Genomic DNA, 24,991 nt, shown 5'->3' with positions numbered 1-24,991 from the left:
CGACGCCCGCCTTTGCAGTTCTATATGTCGAGGAGGCGGTAGAACCGCGTGTAGTCGCCGCCGTCGTCGTCGGCGGCGGCGGCGTCCCCGCCTCCGCCGCCGTCGTCCCTGCTGCATTCCTCCCCCAGTTGGCGTGGCGGGTTGGACAGTCCGGGGGCGTCCTCGTCGTCGTCGCTGTCGAGGACCACGATGTCGTGCTCGTCCTCGCGCCCACGCTTGCCGGCGGCGATCTCCTCCAGGGCCCGGCGCTGTCGGACCATCTCGTCGTGGAGGTAGTCGTCCCGCGCCCACTGCAGGGCGTCCTCGTCGGAGAAGCCGCGCCGAGCTATTTCCTCGTACTCCGCGGGGAGGCCGGGCTCCGGGCTCCGGCTTGGGCTCGACGAGGACGAAGCGGCCGGAGGGGGGGTGGAGTCGCCGATGCGGACGCTGGAGCTGCGGGTGCGCGCGCTAACAGGCATGTCCTGGGGCTCCGGCTTGACGGAGCGGAGGCATGGAGAGCCCGATGAGCGGTCGCACGAGGAGGAGGACGCCCCGGGCCGCTCCATGCGTCTCGGCGTCCAGGAGCTCCCACGGTGACGTGAGAAGGACGGGGGAGCGGGGTACTCGAGGCGCGGCGTGTTGCCGCCCTCGATGTACTCGAGGACGGCCTCCAACGTGCGGCCGGGCACACCCCACCACCGGCGCCGGCCCTCGGAGTTGAGCCTGCTAGAGGGCACACCGTCGTTCGTGGCCTCGAGCTGCTCGGCGTGACGGCGGCGGAAGTAGGGCTCCCAGAGCGGGCTGTCGGGGACGTAGCGTGGCCCCTTCCTCGCGCCCGCGGCAGGGACGCGCGGATACGTGCGATTTCCGCACGCCGCGCCGCCCCGGTGGGTGGTGGTGGCACCGGCACGCCGCCGACGCTGATCCTCCAAGCCCCGGGCACCCGCATGTCCGGTGGAACCGGTACTCGGCCTCGAAAAGAAGGCGAGCCTCGTCCTCGTGAAGATGGCGGCGCCCAAAGCCATTCGCCGCCGCGCCATCGCCTGGGAAGCGCTCGACCATTCTTCTGAACTGGAGACGGCGAGAGGAGGAAGGGGGGAGAAATGGGCGCGTCGGCGGTGGAGTATCTGTGCGTGTCTCCGGCGCGCTGGTGGTCGGCTTATATAGGCGGAGGCGCCGCATGGTAGGCTTGACCGGCGCGTTACGCGTGACGTGGTGGCGTGGCGGGCGAGGGGACACGCGTCGCCCGGCCTTCACTGCGCCGCCCGTGAAGGCTGACCGGCGCGGCAGCGCGCGTAGCTTTGGCATTGATTTGCTGCGGGAAACGAGGCGATGAGGACGACGAAACGGCGAGAAGAGAGTCGAGTCGCTGACGCGGCTGGCCCGCGGCTCTTCGCGTCAAAAACGATTCGCCCGACGCCCCCGAGCGACCCCAGCGCGCCGGATTCGGGTTGGGTCCGCCGACGCCAATTTCGGCTCGAGCCGGTGAAAACTGAGCCCTTGAAAACGCGACTGGCCGATTTTTTGAAGTTGACGATCAAAAAACCGTCTGAAGGCCTTCTTGGGACGCGGCTAGAGATCTGTAAAAGTCTCTCCTTCCCGCCTCCGCTTCCCTCTTCTTTCCCGGCGGCAGAGCCGGAAGCTCTAAAATAAAATAAAAATAAAATAAAACAAATTCTCCTGACTCCTCTGCCACCGCTGGCGCCGCCCAGTCCTCGCTCGCGCCGCCGCGATTCGCCGCACTCGCCAGCACCGTCCGCGCCGCCGGCCAGCGCCGCACCTCCGTCAACGCCGTCTGCCCGCGCCGCCCCTCCGTCTGCGCCGCCCGTCCGCGTCCTCTAATCGTCGCCGGCACATCCGTCCGCGCCACCCGCGCCTCCGACATCATCGCAGGTCAGTACATATGGTGCGCGGATCAAATGAATTTGCTTGATAGCTTCTGGTGCGTGGAAAGTGCTTAATAGCTACTGAATTTTCCTGCATCTACGAACCAACAGACACACCGACGAGGAGGCCTACGCCGCGCTCCGCGGACGCGACATGGCTCCCAACGAGACCGCGCAGAAGCTGCTCCTCCAAGGTATCTCCGCCCATGTTGATTCCGCTCGATTTGATTCTGCACGCAGCTGGTAGGAGGCGTTTGTGCGCTCGGTTTTAGCAGCGGGAAACGGGGGTTTCTCTTGGGCCCGTGAGGAAAGGATGCGGGATGCGCCTGATTTGATGTGTAACTGGTTGATTCGGGTTCTAGTGGTTCTAGGGTTTGTGTCGTCATTCTCTCTCTGTTTGATGCGTAGGGATTACCATGCCTGTGCGCAAGTTCCTGGGAATCACGTTGTAAGGTTTGTGTCTTCTGTTGGATTCGTCTAGTTTTTTTTTTGCTGTAGGGTTGCTGTTGATGCTGGCAACATATGTGGGGAAATGCCGGCTTTTAGTTGATATATGTAGCTGATCTTTACTGGAGGTATGGTATCCTGCTCTGAAGGATAACAGTACCAGTATGTTTGTTGGTGCTTCCTGGATCTGAGATGATAACAAACACTGGTCGTGGTGCTGTCTTTGAACTGAGGGGTGAGCATTGTTCTCTGCTTCTGTTGTTCTTTTCTATGGAACATGAGGCAGTGGTTTCTGTAGTTAGGCGCTGTCATCCTTTTATGCATTTCTTATGCTATTTGCAGCTAACTTGGTGCGTCTCCTTTAAAGTAGTTTCTGGCTTGTTTTAATTTGTTGTGAAGCAAGTTAGGAAATGAGAAGCTCAAGCATATAAGGCAACTCATGTAAATATCTTAAAGTAAGACAAACTAAACCTAGCGCCCATTCTCATCCTCTCCCCTCCCGTGGCACCCTGTTGCTTGTGCTGCTCGTATTCACCTTCTGCTCATTTTCTCCTTGAAACCGTAGAATCTGTGCAGCCTTTTAAACCCCTAATTCCCTTCTTGGATGCACAAGGCCTTTTCCAAGTAATTTGGAGTTGCAAACAAAGGGTATTTTTGGTTGGTGCCCCAATTGACCCTACTAAATTGCTGTCAGCCCATGATACTTTGGCATTCACTTGGTTGGTTAAAAATATTTTGGTTGCCTATGGAGTATTGCCAACTCTCCTCACATTCTCTTCACAAATCTTGCCAAGTTTTCAGCCAACAAAGGACCAAGGAATCTCTAGCCAATTTTTTGGCTAGCGGCAAAATTTGGTAGGGCATGCTATCGCATGAACCAAACATACCCCAAGTTTCACTAGCAAAAAAGGCCAAGTTTATGTAATGGGATGCATAGTTTGTAAATCCCCTTGTTTTCTTGTTCTGGCAGTGATCTTGTCGTGTTGGCCATTGTCATCACCTGGAGCAGATGATAATTACAATGTTGTTCCTCATGTCATGCTTGTACCAAAATGTCTGATTATTTTTTTGCTAAAATTGTCTGAGTACTGGTGTTGCAATCGTCAAAAGTATGTATTAACTGTTCAATTACCAATTTCCATTTTGACACATATTCCATGGAAATTGGAATTACAGCTCATCTCCATCTTCGGCTGAATTGAATTTTCCTCTTTAATTCTCCAGATCGTTTACAGAGTTGAGTTTTGACACTCAAACGGACCCCTAATGAAAATTTCAGACTCTTGACTTTCTTTTATATATGTCAGTTATAAAGAGACCCTTTGTATCTGGACGGACATGCACATAATAGTTTGTTTTCTGCCCATTCACATACCCTGTACTTAACACCCTGAAAATTTATCTCCTCCATAATGACTTTTGCTCTCCACCATCCCAAGAGCTGCCCCCCCATGCCATAGTGTCACTGTTTTAGACTTTACGCCTCAAACCCCTCTGCCTCTCAAGCGTGTTGCTATGATTGCCCGTCTTGTTCTAGGGTTCTACGTCATCATGACATCACATGCCCCTGCTGTCTCCACTCTCCACCCGTAGTCTTGGACATTGGTTGAGTTACGAGCTTCCAGTCACCCAGTGATTACTTGAACCCACAATTTTTTTGGTGTGCCTATGCACAGCCGCACACCATCTGCATCCTCTCCTGTTGTACTTGTACAGATATGAACTATGAGATCCAGGAGGCTGTCGATATTCTCAAGTTCATTGAGGGTGCAAACAAGTTCAATGGAGCCAAAGATCCTAGAGGCATTCTCAGAGAAACATACTCCTTGACTCCTTGTACGATGCCGTTTCTTGGCTATTGCTTGTAAAATGTGTTATAATTCTGTTCATCCTGTTTTGTTATGCTCGGCCAATTTATTTCCCCTTTTGGACTCGAGTAAGGTAATTGTGAAGCTATGATAATGGGATATTTTATGTAATCGGTATTCATGTCCTAGTTGTGGTCATTTAGATGCCCTTCTGCATATCTGTGGTCATTATCTGAACTTTGATATGTCCTGCTGCCAATGTGCCTGTTGACACACGAACACGTCACGTGTACCCTCGACGCCGGGGATGATGCACCGCAGCTCACGTCGAAGGAGACCCGACCGACAGCGCGATACACAAGACAGTCGGCGGGCGCTTTTGCAGACCCGAAACCCCGCGCACCCGGGAGGGACCCCGTCAGGGATTGCGGCGGCTATGGGCTGCCCTAGGTCGATTCGCTCGCCCCTAGAGCCTCGGGATTCGCAGCTCTCAAACACGAAGAACAGCGAAGAACGAGAGAGAAAAACGGTGGAGATATAAAACGTAGATGAAAAAGTAGTATATTGATTTGTTCGATTGTGTGTTGTTCAATCGGCCGTCACCCCCAACATATATAAGAGGCGGCTGGACTTCCCGTACAAGCAAACGATTCATCTAGGCTTTCCTTACAAGAAAATTACATCAATTCACGACCTAGAGTCCTAGTTCTGGTCCCACTTGGATTCAGCCCGAATCTGATTCAATCTTCTGTCTTGCTCCTTGCGCGGGCCGTGGAATCTGCATATGACTTCCGATGGAGACGGTTCAAATATCAATTTTGTACGCTTCGATGAGGCCAACAATCCGTATGTTGATCACTTTTCCAAATAAGGCCATCTTGAATACTCCACGGGGTCATCTTTAATTTCAAGTCGGACTCGGTCATGTAGCTGACTGGACCATCCGACTCTTGTAGCGTCTCTGCAGGTCGTATACTACGTCGGATGATGATGACTCCAAAAGCAAAGTTGACCGTTTCGACGTTACGAATAACTTTCATGTTGAACACTTCTTCATCCGAGTCCATCTAGATAATCATTTGAGCCCATCTTCAGCTTCTGGTCTGATTGGCCTTGACAGTTTCCACCCAGCAAGCTCTTTCCTGGCAAGCTTTTCAGCCCTGGCAAGGTCTTCGCCTGGCAAGCTTTTCCCCCCGGCAAGCTTTCCTCCCCGGCAAGGTTTCCCCCCGGCAAGCTTCTCCGCCGGCAAGCTTTCCACGCCGGCAAGCTCCTCCGCCGGCAAGCTTTCCACGTCGGCAAGCCCTCACATCGGCAAGGTTTTACCCTGGCAAGGTTTCATTCAGCCGGCAAAGGCCGAATACTTTCTTACTCAGGGCCGGCCCGCGAAGTGTTGCCTCTAACTTTTGCATACGAACCCGGATTCGTGACCATGCCAAAATCTGGTGTCAACACATGCCCCCCTGTTTTTCGACAAAGCTTGTGTGCCGAAAAATAACTTATATTGTGTTTGTTCTAAGGACGATGTCAACACTCCATCGGCCATTTATTTTCCTCAGGACGATAATCAGGTATCGGCCATGTCTGTGCTAAGGGCGATAGTCATATATCGGCCATTGCCCACTTAGGCTTCTTGCCACAACTTGGGTGGTATTTCTTCAAGTACTTGCCATTGAGAGCTCGAGGTAACAGTGCCCCTTGTACGGATTCCACCAAATAAGAGTTTTCGGGAACTATTCTTGCAATTCTAAAAGGACCTTCCCAACTTGGAGACCACTTCCCGAATTTTCTGTCCCTTGAACCAATCGGGAGAATTACTTTCCAGACGAGATCGCCAACTTGAAAATTCTTCAACTTAACCTTCTTATTGTAAGCCCTTGCTACCCTCAACTTGTCCCTCTCTACGGCCTTCAAAGCAGCCAAACGTTTATCGGCAATCTCATCAATATTGTCCATCATCAAGTTCTAAAAGTCTACTGCCGATAAATCATTTTGTTTGGCTATTCTCAAAGCATTCAAATTCACTTCCACCGGTAAAACAGCCTCTTGACCGTATACTAGCTCATATGGAGTCACCTTTGTAGCACCATGTCTTGAGATCCTATGTGCCCACAAAGCTTCAGACAACAACTCATGCCATCTCCTTGGATTATCCTCAATCTTCCTCTTGATGAGCTTGATTAAAATTTTATTGCTAGACTCAGCTTGTCCATTGGCTTGGGCATAATATGGAGAGGAATTGAGCAATTTTATGTTATAAGATTCGGCAAATTCTCTAACTTGGTGTGACATGAAAGAGGAGCCTTGATCTGTAGTCAATGTTTGAGGAATGCCGAATCTATGAATAATGTGCTCGGTTATGAATTTAATCACCTCCGTATGTGTCATGTTCTTGAGAGGTACTGCTTCAGACCATTTAGTGAAATAATCGGTTGCCACCAATACGAACCGATGCCCCTTTGAGGAAGACGGATGAATTTGTCCAATAAAGTCTAAACCCCATCCTCTGAAAGGCCACGGCTTGATAATGGGATGTAACATAGCAGCAGGAGCCAACTGAATATCACCAAATTTTTGACAAGCTTCACACCCTTTGTAATATCTGAAGCAATCATTAATCATAGTCGGCCAATAAAATCCAGCACGTCGTAGCAACCATTTCATCTTGGGAGCCGATTGATGAGTGCCACAAATACCTTCATGGACCTCCCCCATAGCAACTCTCGCTTGGTCCTCGTCCAAGCACTTTAGAAGAACATCATCAACCGTTCGGCGATAGAGATCATCATCTCTCATTGTATACTTGAAAGCCATCCGCCGAACAGCCCTGTCCACCCTTCTACTAGGATCACACAAATAATCAACAATGGGTTTCCTCCAGTCTTGACTTTCTCCTGCATTGAATATTTCATTAATGGCCGAAACGGTGGGCTCCGGTTCGGCCTCCCCTACGTCGGCAAGACTAGACATCGGCTTTTCAGAAATATGAAACACGCCATGATCAACATGGTAGCCGGATGCCTGTTGTGCCAACTCATTTGCTTTCCAATTGTCATGTCTAGATATATGAGCAATGCTAAAACAATCCAAAGTAGAAATTATATCTAGACATTTATTAAGATAAACATTAAGTGATTCGTCCAAACACTGAAAGACTTTGGATATTTGCTGCACCACTAGTAACGAATCACCATAAGCCTCAATATGTGTAACACCTATAGCAAGCAACATCTCTAAACCGAATAACAATGCTTCATATTCGGCTTGATTATTTGTGCAAAAATATTCTAAGCGGCATGAGGCTTCAAAAACAGCACCATGAGGAGATATGTAAACAATACCAACACCTTGGCCATTGCTACAAACTGAACCATCAAAATATAATCTCCACGGTACTAATGAGACAAGGTTTATATCAATGTCATACTTGTCATCAATCCGATGTTCAACAATAAATTTAGCAACGATTTGGCCTTTCATGGATTTTAGAGATTCATAAGCCAAATCATATTCAATCAAAGCATAAGCCCACTTGCCAATTCTACCACTAAGAATTGGCCTATGCAACATGTATTTAATGACATCGGTTTGACAAGCTACTATACAAGCACTCGACACTAAATAATGTCTCAATTTTGTGCAAGCATAATATAAGCATAGACATAGTTCCTCAATAAATGTATACCTTGTCTCGGCGCCCAACAAGCGTCTGCTCAAATATGTAATAGCATGCTCTTTCCCTCGGTTTCTTGAGTCAAAACAGCACCAATAACTTCTTCTTCTGCTGCAATGTAAAGCCTGAAGGGTTCCCTATGCTTGGGTGCTTTCATCACCGGAGGAGTGCACAAATAATTCTTGATCATATCAAATGCTTCTTACTGTTTTGCCCCCCAAGTGAAATCAGCATCATTCTTTAACCGAAGGATAGGAGTAAACGCATCAACCTTCCCTGACAAATTAGCTATGAACCTCCTCAAGTAATTGACCTTGCCAAGGAACTTTTGCATATCTCTCTTGCATCTTGGAGCTTCCACTTTTTGTATGGCCTCTATCTTTTTGGGATCAATCTCTATGCCATCTTCATGGATAATGAAACCCAAAAACTTACCAGCCGACACACCGAATGCACACTGCAAAGGATTCATCTTTAGTCCATACTTTTTCATTCTTTCAAAAGCTAAACGCAAATCGGCCAAGTGGTATTCAAAAACATCCGATTTGACAACAATATCATCAATATAAACTTCAAGTATGACACCGAGTAAATCATGAAAAATCAAAATCATAGCCCTTTGATATGTGGCGCCAGCATTCTTTAATCCGAATGTCATCACTGTCCACTCGAATAAACCAAGAAAACCAGGGCAACGAAAAGCTGTTTTGGACATGTTCTCTTCGGCCATAAAAATCTGATTGTATCCGGCATTACCATCTAGAAAGCTAATAACTTTATGTCCAGAAGCATCATTAATAAGCATATCGGCTATTGGCATGGGATACTCATCTTTGGGTGTAGCCCTATTCAGATCTCTGAAGTCAATGCACACCCTCAACTTGCCGGATCCTTTCTTTTCCACTGGGACAATGTTAGAAATCCACTCGGCATACCTGCAAGGTCTAATAAAATTAGCTTTAAGCAAACGACCGATCTCTTCCTTGATCCGGTCATATGTTTTTGGATTAAACTTTCTGGCCGATTGTTTATATGGTCTAAAACCAGCCTTTATAGGTAACCGATGCTCCACTAGCTCTCGGCTTAAACCTGGCATCTCATGATATTCCCACGCAAAGCAACAGACATATTCTTTCAACAGCTCGATCAACTTAGCTTTATGATCGGCTCTTAAATTTGCATTTACAAATGTCGGCCTAGGAGTTGAACCATCTCCTATATCTATCTCTTCTAATGGATCGGCCGATGTAAAACCTTGTCCTAATTTATCCATATCATCTAACTCTTCTATGGACTCATACATATCGTTCTCATTGGACCGATATTCTACAAGTCGCTTTTGTAACCACTCTGAGTTAGGATCCATTTAAACATATCATACCTTGGAGCCGATTGCATTCAGTCGGCTTTAAAGAGACGGGCACGAAACCATTCTTGGTTGCGCTGAGAAAATCGAATTCTGACAAGTCACGTCCCGTCAAGCAAGTAGCATTTGGGTGTTGCCAATCCACCGATGCCTCGGCCAAAGCAACACAGGCCGAGTTATCCGCATGAATGACTTCCACTTCATCATCAACCCACTGGATCAAAAACTGGTGCATAGTGGATGGCACGCACTGGTTTGCATGAACCCAATCACGGCCTAGTATGACATTGTAGTTACCTTGCACCTCAGCGACAAAGAATGCGGTAGCCAAAGTTTTACTTCCCACCGTGAGCTCCACATACATCACACCTTTGGCTTCAGTTTTCTCTTTGCCTTCAAATCCATTGAGCACCATGTTGGTCTTTATCAACTCTTCATCATGCAGCCCCAATTTTTTGAAGACCGAATACGGCATAAGATTCACCACAGCACCACCATCAACAAGCATCCGAGTGAGCGGTGATCCATTGATATGACCTCTGAGATACAACGGTTTCAGATGCGTTACTGGGTCTTTTGGCTTCTCGAATATTGCATTTTTAGGGCCAAAATCCAGCTGAGCCACCTCCCCTTCCTCATTGACAGCACGAAACTCAGCAGGTAAGTAATATACCATATTGATATCCATACCTTCATGAACCGGCGTAGACTCATAGTCCAACATATCATCCTCTTCTTCAAGTGCATCCACCGATTCTGAAATTTGTCCAAGTGAAGGAGAAGTAAGAAGTGTCGCAGACGATGTAATAGCTGTCGCATCGTCCTCCTTTGGTGGCGCAGGTGCTGCTGTGATAGGTGTAGAAGCAACTGCATCTTGTATTTGCTTAGGCCTCCACACTTGTTTTGTAGGCACCATGGGCCGAGTGTCATTGAACAACTTATCCCTTTGCTTCTCGGCTTCTTGTTTTGTCATCTCTTGACTCCTTAACCTCTGTAGTTTCCTCTTTTGTGTTTTTGTCAGCCCTGGAGGACACCACTTTGGCTGAGTGTATTTAGGATCTCTCATCTTTACTTGGCTGGTGTTTCCTTCAAGGTCATTAGCCAAGTACTTTGGCGCGATAGCAAGTATCGGCTCAGTCGGATCGTTATGCATAATCGGCTGTTGTATGGCGAATGTTTCGGAGCCCAAGATGAGTGAGTCGGTATCGGTTTTTTCCTTGCCTTTGCTTGACTCGACCATTGCAGCACTTGGCGATTTAACACGCCATTCTTGCTTGCCGACCCTTTTTTGATTATCTTGCACTGGCCGATTGACACCATTGTTCAAACGGCCTCGTGTGGGATAAGAAAGTCTCTCACAAACGGGCCTCCTTGGTTCTGCACAACCTAGATGAAAAGCATAAGGGGCCATTGGGGGCTGCCTCCATCTTCCATTGAAGTCCCCCATGTAGTATGGCACATAGGGGGGTGGCGGCATCCATGGTCCTGGCGCCCACGACCCATATGGCCTTGCATGATGCTGAAATTCTTCCTGAGGAGGTGACCTTGAGCGCTTCCAATTTGATGACCGGTTAGAGCTAGAACCGGCCGCATGATTGGCATACTTGGACAACAACATATCAAAAGTTGGCTTGATTTTCTTGCGCTGCACTTTTGCCTCATTCCTCTTCCACTTGCCAACTTCTGGACTCTTGGGTTTGACAAATTTAACTCGAGTATTTTCTTGCACTTGCGGTTGCCCTCCGAGTGTAGGATTCTTGATGGTGACTTTGATCACTTCCTTGCCATCGGGCTGCTTATCAAGCACAACATGTCTCCCCAAGACCTTGTTGCCCTCCTTGTCTTTCCTGGGCTCACCAATAATGACATTAGTTTTATTAGCAGATTCGGCTACCTCCGGCCGAATGAGTAGCTTCTTCCCTCCAAATCCATGGTATTCATTGGAAAAGGTTGTTTATCAACTTGCATCTCAGAAAAGTTCAATCGTCCGTCATTAATGGCCGATTGTATCTGTCGTCGAAAAACATTGCAATCATTAGTAGCATGAGAAAAAGAATTATGATACTTGCAATAAGCGCGCCGTTTCAGCTCTTCAAACGGCGGTAATGTATGAGATATTCTAATAATCTTAGCCTGCAACAAAGCATCAAATATTCTATCACACTTAGCAATGTTAAAAGTAAACTTCATCTCCTCATCACGATTCTTATGAATCGGTTTCAGATCATTGCAAGTAAAGGGTTTGGCCTTAGATGGCCAAACAAATTCAGTAGAAAAAACATCACCCTCATCGTCCGAGTGATCACTATCATATTCCACCATATTCATCTTTGGACGATCGGCTTTGTATCTATGCACTTCTTTAAGGTCTTTGCTTCGGCTTTCTTGAGCCAAAGCCCTTTGTAAGACTTGGTTGATATTTAAGAACTCATAGCCTTCTAGCTTTTCTCTAATGGGAGTTCTTAAACCACTCAGCACCAGGTCCGCCAAGTCCCTCTCGGTTATCACCAAACTAAAACACCGGTTTTTTGTTTCTCTGAATCTCTTGACGTAATCGGAGACCGATTCATCATGCTTCTGTTTAACCGATGTTAGATGTGACAACTTAAGCTCATTGTCGCCGCTATAAAAGTGATCATGAAACTTCTGCTCTAGCTGCGACCAAACCCGAATGGAACCATGTGATAAAGAAGAAAACCATGAAAATGTGGTACTAGTTAATGATAAAGGAAATAAACGCACTTTCAATTCATTCAATGAGCCTGCCTCACCTAATTGTGCTAAATATTGACTAACATGCTCCCATGTGGTTTTTGTGCCTTCTCCATTAAACTTAACAAAATCTGGAATTTTATATCCTGGAGGGCACTGGATGGCATCAAAGTACTCGGGGTACGGCTTTTGGTAAATCCGATTCCGAGGTAACTCAACTCCAAAATTCTCTCGAAGCATCTTAGCCATCTCCTCTCTAAGATTAGCTAGACCATCATCCATAGTGGACATGAAGCTTGTGGCAGTGGCATAGGAGGAGTAGGGTTATTAGCTGTAGGTAAGAATTGTGGCATGTATGTCGACCCATAATTCGGTAGTGGTCGAGTGGTTGTAGCTGTAGGTAGGGTTTGGTTCGGCGTTGCCACCGAACCTGGCATGCTCATAATAGGGTTGATGGGTGCAGTCACAATCTGATTTGTTTGGGTAGGATAATAAGCCATCGGCACGGGAGGCGCCGATGCAATAGGTAAAGCCAGATTAGGGTTTTGCACACTAGCAGCTACACCATCATTACCACTAGACGATTGAGATGTATTCTTCTGAGCATTAGTATTTTCTATGAAAGTTTGGTAGACTAGATTGTTACCATCAGCAATACGACTTTCAATCTCAGCCCACTGCTCAGGAGAAAAGGCAGTACTTACAGAGGGTTTAACCTGCTCGGCTTGAAGAGGAGGGAACTTGATTTCTTCAATCGGAGTGATGTTGCCTTGGCGATCCTTCTTGAACTTTGCAAGGAACTCCTGCAAGTCCTTCTCCTCGCGCGCCTTCTTGTACTCCTCATAAACTTGGCGATGATCGGCCGATATCTCATCAAGACTGGGCTTAATGATGTTATCGGCGTCTACCTCAGATGGCTTGGGAATATCAGACATGGTGGATGATGACGATTGATCTTCGATCCCCAGCGGAGTCGCCAAAAAGTGTGTTGACACACGAACACGTCACGTGTACCCTCGACGCCGGGGGTGATGCACTGCAGCTCACGTCGAAGGAGACCCGACCGACAGCGCGATACGCAAGACAGTCGGCGGGCGCTTTTGCAAACCCGAAACCCCGCGCACCCGGGAGGGACCCCGTCAGGGATTGCGGCGGCTATGGGCTGCCCTAGGTCGATTCGCTCGCCCCTAGAGCCTCGGGATTCGCAGCTCTCAAACACGAAGAACAGCGAAGAACGAGAGAGAAAAACGGTGGAGAGATAAAACATAGATGAAAAAGTAGTATATTGATTTGTTCGATTGTGTGTTGTTCAATCGGCCGTCACCCCCAACATATATAAGAGGCGGCTGGACTTCCCGTACAAGCAAACGATTCATCTAGGCTTTCCTTACAAGAAAATTACATCAATTCACGACCTAGAGTCCTAGTTCTGGTCCCACTTGGATTCAGCCCAAATCTGATCCAATCTTCTGTCTTGCTCCTTGCGCGGGCCGTGGAATCTGCATATGACTTCCGATGGAGACGGTTCAAATATCAATTTTAGTACGCTTCGATGAGGCCAACAATCCGTATGTTGATCACTTTTCTAAATAAGGCCATCTTGAATACTCCACGGGGTCATCTTTAATTTCGAGTCGGACTCGGTCATGTAGCTGACTCGACCATCCGACTCTTGTAGCGTCTCTGCAGGTCGTATACTACGTCGGATGATGATGACTCCAAAAGCAAAGTTGACCGTTTCGACGTTATGAATAACTTTCATGTTGAACACTTCTTCATCCGAGTCCATCTAGATAATCATTTGAGCCCACCTTCAGCTTCTGGTCGGATTGGCCTTGACAGTTTCCACCCAGCAAGCTCTTTCCAGGCAAGCTTTTCAGCCCCGGCAAGGTCTTCGCCCGGCAAGCTTTTCCCCCCGGCAAGCTTTCCTCCCCGGCAAGGTTTCACACCGGCAAGCTTCTCCGCCGGCAAGCTTTCCACGCCGGCAAGCTCCTCCGCCGGCAAGCTTTCCACGCCGGCAAGCCCTCACATTGGCAAGGTTTTACCCCGGCAAGGTTTCATTCAGCTGGCAAAGGCCGAATACTTTCTCACTCAGGGCCGGCCCGCGAAGTGTTGCCTCTAACTTTTGCATATGAACCCGGATTCGTGACCATGCCAAAATCTGGTGTCAACAGTGCCACACGATTCAATAGCTTTGCGAGCCGTTGTACCTGTTGCTCTTGATTTTTTTCACGTTTTATATATCCTCGATATAACAATGAATTGTAATAGTACTGCATCTCATTCATTCAATACGTTGCAGGAGCCCAAAATGCATGGGATATGCTGTCTCAGGAGCAATCACAGAAACACATCACTACTGGCTCTGGTGACTTGAACGGCATACTTGGTGGAGGGATTCATTGTAAAGAAGTTACTGAGATAGGTGCGCCTTTTTAACATCTTTCTTGCTGAAGGAATGCATTGGACTTCTTGGTTAACCATATAATCAAGTGGGCAACTTTTAGTCTGTTTATCCTTTAGCTCTGTTTCTATAGCTTGTTTCTTGGTTTCCTGTCTTCTAGCAATAGTGCTGTTAACTTATTCTACTGTTGTGATTAATTGTATGAAGTTAGTGAGTCTTTTTCTTTTGCAGGATGAAGTTAGCGAGTCTTTGTTCTACTCTTTTTATCACTTGTGCATGAACATCTCATAAGGGCTTTCATTTTTCTCTGTTGAGTTCGTTATGTAAAACAGTATGCCCGTTGATGTATCTGTGGTGACTAGACTAATCAACTACTAGATTTATTCAGGTGGGGTTCCAGGAATTGGTAAAACTCAACTGGGGTATGTGCACCTACTATTGATTCAATGCAATTTCAGAAGAAAATTACCATACTAAGTGCCAGCTTTTGTAGGATTCAGCTAGCAATCAACGTCCAAATTCCCGTGGACTATGGTGGCCTTGGCGGCAAAGCAATTTATATTGGTATAGTGGTTTCACAGAAAGCAATTGTGTCGTGTGTCTTTTGAGAAACTATTAACAATATTTCATTTCATTTTAACAGATACAGAGGGCAGTTTCATGGTTGAACGCGTCTATCAAATTGCTGAAGGGTGTATCAGTGACATAATGGAGTATTTTCCATGCCACCATGACAAGTCGTCATCTGGCCAAGAAAATCTGCAGCCTGAGAGTTTCCTGGCAGGAATCTACTACTTCCGAATATGCAGCTACACTGAACAGATTGCGGTGATAAACTATCTGGAGAAATTCCTCAGAGAACATAAAGATGTAATATTCTTGAACAACTGAGTCTTCAGGTTTAATCACCTGAATTATGTTCAATGTTTTGTCCTTCACCTCTATTTTGCCTCAAGATGAGTTTTCTGGCAGTTGTATGTTTGCAGAAATTATTTTTCCACCCTTCCCTTCTTAGCAGTGTCTACCAGAATTGGTTGAGTGTTACCTAATAACCATTATTTTTCTATGCTTTACAGGTGAGAATAGTTATTATTGATAGTGTTACTTTCCACTTTCGACAAGATTTCGATGATCTGGCTCTGAGGACTAGAGTGCTCAGTGGATTATCATTGAAGTTGATGAAGATTTCAAAGTCATATAACTTGGCGGTAAGTTTCACAAACCGTCTTGACATTGATGCGGAAACTGTTATCAGGGTTGTATTAGTTTTGTAGACAGATTTGTCATGTTATTATGCAGAACCATGGTGGATTATCATTGGTTGTGATATTGTTTGAACTTTTCAACTTCTGCAAGATTTGTCATGTCATTATGCCTTCTGTTCCCCATGGTCTTCTGCTAGGCATATGTATTGGTAATTTCAAGCTAATGTTCCTGTTGTGAAATTGTATACTTGTATTCTAGGTGCCGATTTATAGCCCATATCCGCCTTGCGTATTAAAATTCAGATTATGGATAAACTATGAAAAATTGTGCTAGTTGAGTTGAGAAACCATATAGCAGTTCCTATAAATTAACTGGGCTCTATTCTTATTACTGAGGTAGTACTAGTAAATGGATTTTTTCTATGCACATAAATGTTACTCCCTCCGTCCCATAATGTAAGACATTTTTTGACACTACACTAGAAGGGAGTAGCATTATGAAGGAACACACATTTTGGGTATCGTTGCTGGCTGGTCCTCGATCATACCCAGCTCGGCCCCGGTTTTTTCCACGCTCGAGGACTGGTGGAACAAAAATATTGAGGCTTTTGACTCGTCGGGGCAGAGGCATTTTGGCAAGGTGCTCATTTATGTGTTGTGGCATGTGTGCAAGGAGAGGAGCCGGAGGCTTTTTGAGAATGTCTCTTTGCTAGTGTTGGATGTTCCTTACCTTGTCAGGGAGGGCCTTGTCCAGTTGGGGTTGGCTAGGCAAACGGCATTAATTCTTAGGGCCTTTTTGGTTTTGTAAATATCTTCTGTACACTTTTGTATTCCCCCCTATCTATATGAAATTGGCAGAGGGCCTGCCCCTTGTCGTCAAAAAAATACATTTTGGGGTGGAACTCTGCTGCTGTCCCGGGTATGACCTGCTTTAATACCACTACTCCCTCCGTTCCTAAATATAAGTCTTTGGAGAGATTCCACTATGGACCACATACGGAGCAAAATGAGTGAATCTATACTCTAAAATGCATCTAGATACATCCGTATGTGGTCCATAGTGAAATCTCTACAAAGACTTGTATTTAGGAACGGAGGGAGTATATAGCTATTTCTTGCATGCTTTGACAACAGCCCATCTATTTCTGATTACTTGCCTTCGTTATCTGATCTGTTTGTACTACGTTGTTTTATCCGGTTCCATTCTTTTATTCGTTACAGTAATAACAAGTGAAAATTCCATATATACTACTGAGAATTTGGTCAGTTCCCGATATGCCACTCAAAAAAATCCTGGCTCCAAATGTACCACTCAAAATTTGAGCCAGTTCCAAATATGCCACAATCGCTAGTTGACTGTTAGTTGACTGTGAAGTGTCTGCTGAGAAGACGATGTTGCCCTTTGTGCCAACTTCTTCATATGCCACTGATAGATGTAGTAGTAGATGTGTATGTAGTCATGTTTTTGTATATATGGCAGAAAATATTTGTCACCTTTTGGTAGTAGAGAGTTCGGGAGAGAAGCAGGCACATGAAAAGAAACATTAGTAAAGGTATCTTTGTCGATGTGGCAAAAATCTGATGGCCAACACCCAGTCTATTGACAGTAGATATTTGGAACTGCCATAAAATTTGGGTGTTCTAATTGGAATTGGGATTTTTTTAGTGACATATGCAGAACTGACCAGATTTTCATTGGTATATATGGAATTTTCTCTAGAAACAACTCAATGATGATGTGTAAGTTAAGAACTACCCTACTCAATGAGGCTAACAGACTTATGTCATATTTCTTTGAGCAGGTTGTCTTGTTGAACCAAGTAACTACTAAATTTACAGAAGGATCATTTCAGTTAACTCTTGCTCTAGGTTAGTTCCTATCTATGTAACTATGACCCTTAATTTTGCCTTCCAATCATTTACAGATGCCCATGATTTTAATTGTTTTCTAAAGAAAACTTCTGAAATCAACAACACTATTTCCTATGTGATGTTATTTTGTCAACATTACATTTGTTTGTTATACATTCAAACTAATGCAAGAGTTTGCTATCTCCGGTCAAAGAAATTAACATTACAATATAATTAGCTGACGAAATTGTGTTTTGAAGACAATTTCAATGTCCAAAACTTTAACATTTTGTGACTAAAGGTAGTATTATTAATTTACATGACATTCTTTTCCTTAAACGAAATTATCCAAATATTGTAACACACAATTGTATATGAGGTGCGCAATTATTGCTTATAAAGGAAAACTTCATTAGCTTGATTGATTCTGCTTCTTATTTGGGTTTCTCTTTAAACAAGAACGACAAGTAGCTTGTAGCTTCTGCCCATTTCTTCAAAATACATTTGTAGTCACATTTCCTAGAGTGATTGATTCTGCTGTTTATTTGGGTTTCTCTTTAAAGAAGAACTGCAAGTAGCTTGTAGCTTCTGGCCATTTCTCCAAAAATTACACTATTTTCTGTGTTGATGAGTTGCTAAAAAATGTTCCGTTCTAATGGTCGACAGCATCTCCGAAGGGGTTAGATGTTAGCTCGCAAAATAATTTTTCCAGTGGAATTGCTGACAGTAAGGCAATGATAATATTAATATATGAGTGTTTGGACATCTCTATGGTTCTGCAAAAGCTCAATGTTCCATCTCTGAATATTCCATGAATTGGGTAGTAAGAGTGTAGCGGAACTTCTAATTTATGTACAAACCTGTTGCTGGTTCTGAGGCTGATCGACTCAGGAAATGAACACAATGCAATGCTGTTATGCAGGTGACAGCTGGTCCCACTCGTGCACAAATCGACTGATTCTATACTGGAAAGGGAACGAGCGGTGTGCATACCTGGACAAGTCCCCTTCACTTCCTGTAGCTTCAACACCGTATGCAGTGACAAGCAAAGGGGTGAGAGACGCTGGCAGTTCAAGCTGCAAGCGAGTTAGGGTAATGTAGCAACGTTGAAATGCATGGTCTCGCATCCAAAGAATTGCGCCATTCGCTTAGGCATTACTCCCTCTGTTTTAAAATAGATGACTCAACTTTGTACTAACTTTAGTATAAAGTTGGGTTATCTATTTTGGAACGGAGGGAGTATGTGCCATGTGTAAGTAGCTACTGGAAAAGCGAAGTTCAACTCATTTGGTTGATCCATTGATTCAAAGATGCAGTCCTGTTGATTCATCTGCCCCAACATGTAAAATGTCAAATGACAGCATATCTGCAGTTCTGCGGTGAACATGATCGGAAACGGGTAGTAGTAGCACCACGGGGCCGGTAGGAATACCGTTGTGCCATGTAGTATTAAGATTACAACGACAATAACATTCTTTAGTCCCAAATAAGTTGAGGTAGGCTGAAACCTACAAGATCTTGAAATCAACTCATGGTTATGACAAGTGGATAGTAACTTTCACACACCCCTTTACATGGCTAGTTCTTTGGTGAAACTCTTGCACGGGCTCCTATCATGTTAGGTTTGGTTCATCTTGACCTCTCTTACATTAGTAGCATGCTTTAACCGTCTGTTATGTACCGGAGCTTCTGGTCTGTGTTATATATGCTCAAACTATCTCAGATGATGTTGGATAAGTTTTTCTTTAAGAGAGAATTCCTTATTTGGTCTTTTCTTAAAATTTGTTTCCTTATTTGGCCCAAAATAAAAAAAGTTCCCTATTTGACCTCTAAAGTAAATTTTGTTTCTTATTTGACATTTTCGTCCATTTTAGACACTAAAGGGTTTAAGTGTGAAGTTAAAAGACCATTTTGCCCCTAGTCCATGTGTAACTATCCTGTATGTAGTAAAAAGCGCAATCAGTTCACCCATATTTTAGGGATGTTTAAAGGATGCTGTGGGTATATGTGTATGCTCTAATATTTTGTTCATTAGGTAAGTCTTTGTGTGTAAAAGCATACAAAATATCCGTAGAACTTTTACTAGCATATATATCAATACAATATATTTTTTACGAATAAGTACAGTACCATATACACTCACAGAAATTGCCATATACAATATTTTGGTTAGTCTCGTCGGCCAATTAGCCCACGGCGCTGAGGCGGCCTCGGCCTTGGGCGTCTACGCACATGGCGCCATGACGTGCGGGTTGAAGGGAACCTTGGCGTGCGTGGATAAGAGCTGTGGCGTGGAGCCTAGCGGCGCGCGTGCGTGCGTCTCCTACGAGCCTGGCGGTTTGCGTGCATGTCTTCCCTCACGGTTGCACGGGACGGGAGGCTTTATCAATCGTTGATAGCTAACGTACATGGGCGTTGGCTTAGAGCAACTTCAAAGGGCCGACTCATTTCGTCCTTCTGCGTCCGTTTGGATCGGTGCGTACAAAAGTGGCGGCCCAACGCGCCGACCCAAACCCAAATCACGTATGCGTCGTGTTCGCGCCGATGCATTTGCGCCCTAAATGCGTCGGAGCGGACGCGACGCGGACGCTTCGCGTGCCTTCTTGCTATCCGCCGCGTCCCCACATGACGGCCGTCTAACTACCCGCTGCCCACGTGGTGAGCTTAATTTATGACGACGGGCTCATGCGTCAGGGACGGCGCTCGTCCTTTTTTAAGCCGACCGTGCGGCGAGACCGTCCTCATCCAAACTCGCCGTCCACATCTGCCAACCTTTGCTTCCTCGTCGTCGGCAAACCCTAGCCACCACAACCACAGCGAGATGGGCATCTTCTCCGGCGTCAGCGGCAGCAAGGCCAAGGGCAAGTCCCCCGCCACCCCTTTCCCCTCAGAGTTCCTCCCGCCTCCGCCGGCGCCGGCGCCTTGTCGGCAGAGGCAGCGCGTGAACGTGCCAGTGCACCAGGCGGAGTGGCACCGGTAGCACCGCCAGCCTCTGCCGTATCCCGACGTGACGCTGCCGCACGACTGGCATCTGGATCCAGATAGGATCCCAGTGTCGGCGGCGCCGCGGACGGCTCGTGCTCACGCGGAGGTGCGGCGCCGGTGGGCGCTGCTGACGCCGGAGCAGCGCCGCGACCCCGCCTACGCAATCGACTCGCCCAATTGGGTGAGGTGGTTCGCCTTCGAGCACGAGGAGGCGAGGCGAAGGGGCGTGCACGAGGTCAATCTGAGGTCGCCGCCACCGGCGCTCATCCTCCGTGAGGAGGACCAGGTGGTGGAGGACGCCTACTAGGCAGCCCTTGCGGCCGTCTACCGGGAGAGCGAGGAGGACGAGCGGTGCAGGGCGGAGGCGGAAGAGGAGGCTCGGTACGAGGCGACAATGGCGCAGGCCCTTGCCCTCTCTGCGACGGGCGACAGCGTGGTGCCGCCGGTGGCCCCGCCGTCCCCCATCAAGCCGGAGCCAGAGCCGTCCCCCATCGAGCGCTACTCCTGGACGGAAGTACTGCGCGAGTGGGTACACGCGCCGCCGGTCTGGATGGGAGCGACGCCGGTGCAGGAGCAGGCGTACCTCGAGCACTGGCGCAAGATCAGGGTGGCCGAGGAGCGCCGCGGCGGCGAGTACCTCGAGATGCTCGAGCGCGACCTCGAGGAGGAGCAGCGCGAGGCCGAGGAGGAGGCGCGCCAGGCTGCGGTTGCACAGGCGGCCGCACAACCCCCTGCGCTGGCACTGCCTGCGCCGACACAACCCGACATGACGACGCTCTGGAACACGGCGTTCGCCTGGGCTGGGCCGGCGCCCGACGCTCATCGACCACACGGACCCCGAGGACGATGACGAGGACGACGACGAGGACGCCTAGGACAGCGCGTCGCCTCGTAGTTTAGGCTGTTTTATTTTTTTAATGCAAATGTGGATGCGTGGACTCTCGCCGATCTTCGTGGCCGGATTTAATGTTTAATTAATGTTGTTTCTCTTTTTTAATATGCATGCGTTTAATTTTTTAGCGCCGTAAAAAATGGGTTCAGGCCAGCATTGAGCGCACGCACCGATCCAAATACGAAAGCGGACGTCCGTGTCCGTCTGGCCGACCCAAACGGACAAAAAGCGGACGAAATCGCCGTCCGTTTGGATCGGCCCGTTGGAGTTGCTCTTATTCACCGTTGGGTGCAAATACGGATTATACATGAGTGCATGCATGCATGCAGACCAATTACAAAGTTGGCTAGTTTTGCAGTAGTACTTTGATAGAACAAAGTTATATTTTCTCACATATATACACTCGTATTTATTTGTTTGTCAGTCCACCACGACTTACATAAATAATTGGGTTTAGTGCGTAAAAGGACCATCAAACACTAATCAAAATATGGTACTGTATTGATCATAGATATGTTTGTACAAATTATACGGTGTTTTGTACAACTTTTACATGTACAAATCAGATTACGTAAGGAAAAAAAATATTGAAGCATACATATACATGTGCATCATCCATTAAACAACCCCAAAACATGGGTGAACTGATTGCTTTTTTACTACATCCAAAATAGTTACAAAATGCACTAGGGGCAAGATGGTCTTTTCACCTCAAACTTAACACCGTTAGGGTCTAAAATGGACAGAAGTGTCATATAAGAAACATAATTTACTTTAAGTGTCGAATAGGGAAGACATTTTTATTTTGGGCCAAATAGGGAAGCAAATTTTAAGAAAGGACCAAATAAGGAATTCTCTCTTTCTTTAATCTGTGCTACCCTAACTTTATTATATATATCATCATTTTGGACCCGGTCTTTTTTGTTGTTGTGGCCACACATCTATCTCAATATATGCGCTTTCGCTACACCCAACTGCCAAACATATCGTCTTTTAGTTGTCCAGCACTTAAGGTCATACAACATTTTGGGTTGAATCGTCCTATACAACTTGCCTTTTAGCTTTTGTGATATTCTTTTATCACAGAGAACGCCAGAAGCTTGACGCCACTTTGCCCATCTGGGTTTGATTTGATGGCTCGTATCTTCATTGATATCACCATCCTTCTGCAGCATTGTTCTGAACTGTCGAAAGGTATCCTTGTGAGGTACCGCCTACCCATCAAGGCCAACCTTCTCCTTGTGCCTAGTAGTACTGAAGCCGTACCTCATGCACTTAGTTTTAGTTCTACCAAGCCTAAAAACTCTCAATTCTAAAGTTCGTCTCTATAACTCTAACTTTCTATTAACACTCATCCACTATTATCAACTAGCACCACATTATCCGCAAAGAGCATACAACATGGGATATCTTCTAGATCTAATCCATCATCAAGGCAAAAAGATAAGGGCTCAAAGTTGACCTTTGATGCAGTCTTGTTTTAATTGAAAAGTCGTCAGTGTCGGCATCACGTGTTCGAACACTTGTCATAACATTATGGTAATTAGTACAACTTTGAACACCCCGTTGTTCTTGAGGATTGGTACTAATATGATCCATCAACATTCTTCTGGCATCTTGTTTTGCCCAAAAAATGAGGTTGAAAAGCTTAGTTAGCCATATTATTGCTATGTCTCCGAGGCCTCTCCATACCTCAATGGGGATACAATTAGGGTCCATCGCCTTGTCGCTTTCCATTCTCTTTAAAGCCTCCCCGACCTCAGACTCTTGGATTCGTCACACAAAGCACATGCTAGTATCATCAAAGGAGTCGTCCAGCTCAATGTTAGAGCTCTCATTCTATCCATTGAACAACTTATCGAACTACTCCTGTCATCTATGCTTGACATCCTCGTCCTTCACCAAGAGCTAATATGCTTCGTCCTTGACGCACTTGACTTGGTTGATATCCCTCGTCTTCCTCTCTCGAATTTTGGCCATCTTATAGATGTCCCTTTGGCCTTCCTTTGAGTCTAAGCAATGGTAGAGGTCCTTAGATGCCTGACCCCTTGCTTCACTCACAGCTTGATTTGCGGTATTCTTTGTCACCTTGTATTCTTCTATGTTGTGTGCACTCCTATCCAGGTGTAGGTGTCTGAAATAGTCTTTCTTCTCCTTAATATCCTTCTAGACATCATCATTCCATCACCATGTGTCTTTAGCTTTGCTTTACTTCCCGTAGTCACCCCAAACTCCGCTGAAGCTACCTTACCAATGCAAGTCACCAGCATCATACACATATTGTTTGCATCACCTCCTTCCTCCCAAGGGCTCTCTTTAATAACTCTCTCCTTGAAAGCCTTAGTTGCCTCCCCCTTGAGCTTCCACCACTTTGTTCTAGAGACTTTGGTGCGCTTATCCCACTGGACACAAATCCAAAAGCAGAAGCATATGCCAAGGGACAACTCTCTATCCGGATATCACCTTACAAGCTAGGCAAGCACGCATGTCTTCCCTTCTCGAGATTATGAAATCAATTTGGCTAGAGTGTTGGTCACTACTAAAAGTCATTAGATGGGATTCTCTCTTTTTAAAGAGAGTGTTTGCTACGGTCATGTCATAGGCTAGAGCAAAGCTTAAGACATCTTCTCCTTTTCAATTCCTTATGCCATAGACAAATCCCCCATGCATCCCTTCAAAACATGTGTTAGATGTACTCATATGGTCATTGAAGTCTCCTCCTATGAAGAGCTTCTCGCCAATAGGTACACTCCTAACTATGTCATTGCGGCTTCCCAGAACTTCCTCTTAATGCTCTCATTGTGGCTTACTTGCGAAGCATACACACTGATAACATTGAGAACTAAGTCTCCAACTAACAAGCTTGACCATCCAGGCCTTCCCATAACTCCCTCTTGGTGCTCCCATTGTGGCTTACTTGCGGGGCATGCATGCTGATAACATTGAGAACTAAGTCTCCAACTACTAGCTTGACCAGGATAATCCAATTCCCTTGCCTCTTGGCGTCTACCATTCCATATTTGAGGCTCTTGTTGTTAAAATCATCTACTCCATTTATATTTGCAGTTGTCCTCGTGTACCACAACTTGAAGCCGTTATCCTCCAGCTCCTCCACCTTCTGTTCCTTTCATTTGGTTTCTTGGAAGCATAGGATATCAACACCTCTCCTCACTGCTGTATCAACTAGCTCACTTAACTTACATGTTAGGTACCCTACTTTTCCCGCTATCTAAGTGGATCCTACTAAGCTCGGCTAGCTTCCTTACCCTTCGCACTCGTCGAGTCAAATGCGAAGATCCTTGCTCATTTTTCACTGCACCCGAGCATCGATGTAGCGCGCCACTAAGGATTTGACGACCCGATCCTCGCTCACTTATCACCGTATCTAGATCAAAATATGGCGCGACACCAAGAAGGTGACGACCCAGGCCTTGCCCATTTAAACCCACACACCGGTTCCGATATGAAGCATTGCTCAAAGAGTTACTCTCCAACGTTGTTCTTCTGGGTTTCATCTCCATAAGAGTGAATGAGTTTTGACGTTGGCTCGCCAAGCCTATCATAACCCTCCTCCTTTACATAGACTTGGAACAGGCTATGTTGAGACAACATAGGCAAGAGTATTAAGGTTGGAGAGGAAAAATTAGGTCATAAGTTGAGTGGACTCTTGGTAATAACACCACATATCAACACATTTGCTGTGTTGGTGTTATGATTTCTGATCATACCATATTTTCTATATCGAGAATCCAAGTTGCTAACAAGTAACAACTACAACAGTTAGTT

At 46.3% G+C, this 24,991-nt stretch overlaps 1 protein-coding gene across 1 annotated transcript; it reads left to right on the top strand.

The window, feature by feature from the left end:
* The first annotated feature begins 1,590 nt into the window (after positions 1-1,590).
* LOC123188297 (DNA repair protein RAD51 homolog 3) lies at positions 1,591-18,691 on the top strand. The gene is made up of 9 exons (XM_044600346.1): positions 1,591-1,872; positions 1,977-2,059; positions 14,171-14,293; positions 14,661-14,694; positions 14,766-14,836; positions 14,916-15,142; positions 15,349-15,480; positions 17,280-17,346; positions 18,251-18,691. The coding sequence occupies exons 2-9, from the start codon at positions 2,020-2,022 to the stop codon at positions 18,427-18,429; spliced, it is 873 nt and encodes a 290-aa protein (XP_044456281.1). The 5' UTR covers positions 1,591-1,872; positions 1,977-2,019; the 3' UTR covers positions 18,430-18,691.
* Positions 18,692-24,991: the final 6,300 nt, after the last annotated feature.

This window comes from Triticum aestivum, chromosome 2A (assembly GCF_018294505.1).
Source record: "Triticum aestivum cultivar Chinese Spring chromosome 2A, IWGSC CS RefSeq v2.1, whole genome shotgun sequence".
NCBI classification, from domain to species: Eukaryota; Viridiplantae; Streptophyta; class Magnoliopsida; order Poales; family Poaceae; genus Triticum; species Triticum aestivum.
This window is presented reverse-complemented; position numbering and strand designations above follow the sequence as displayed.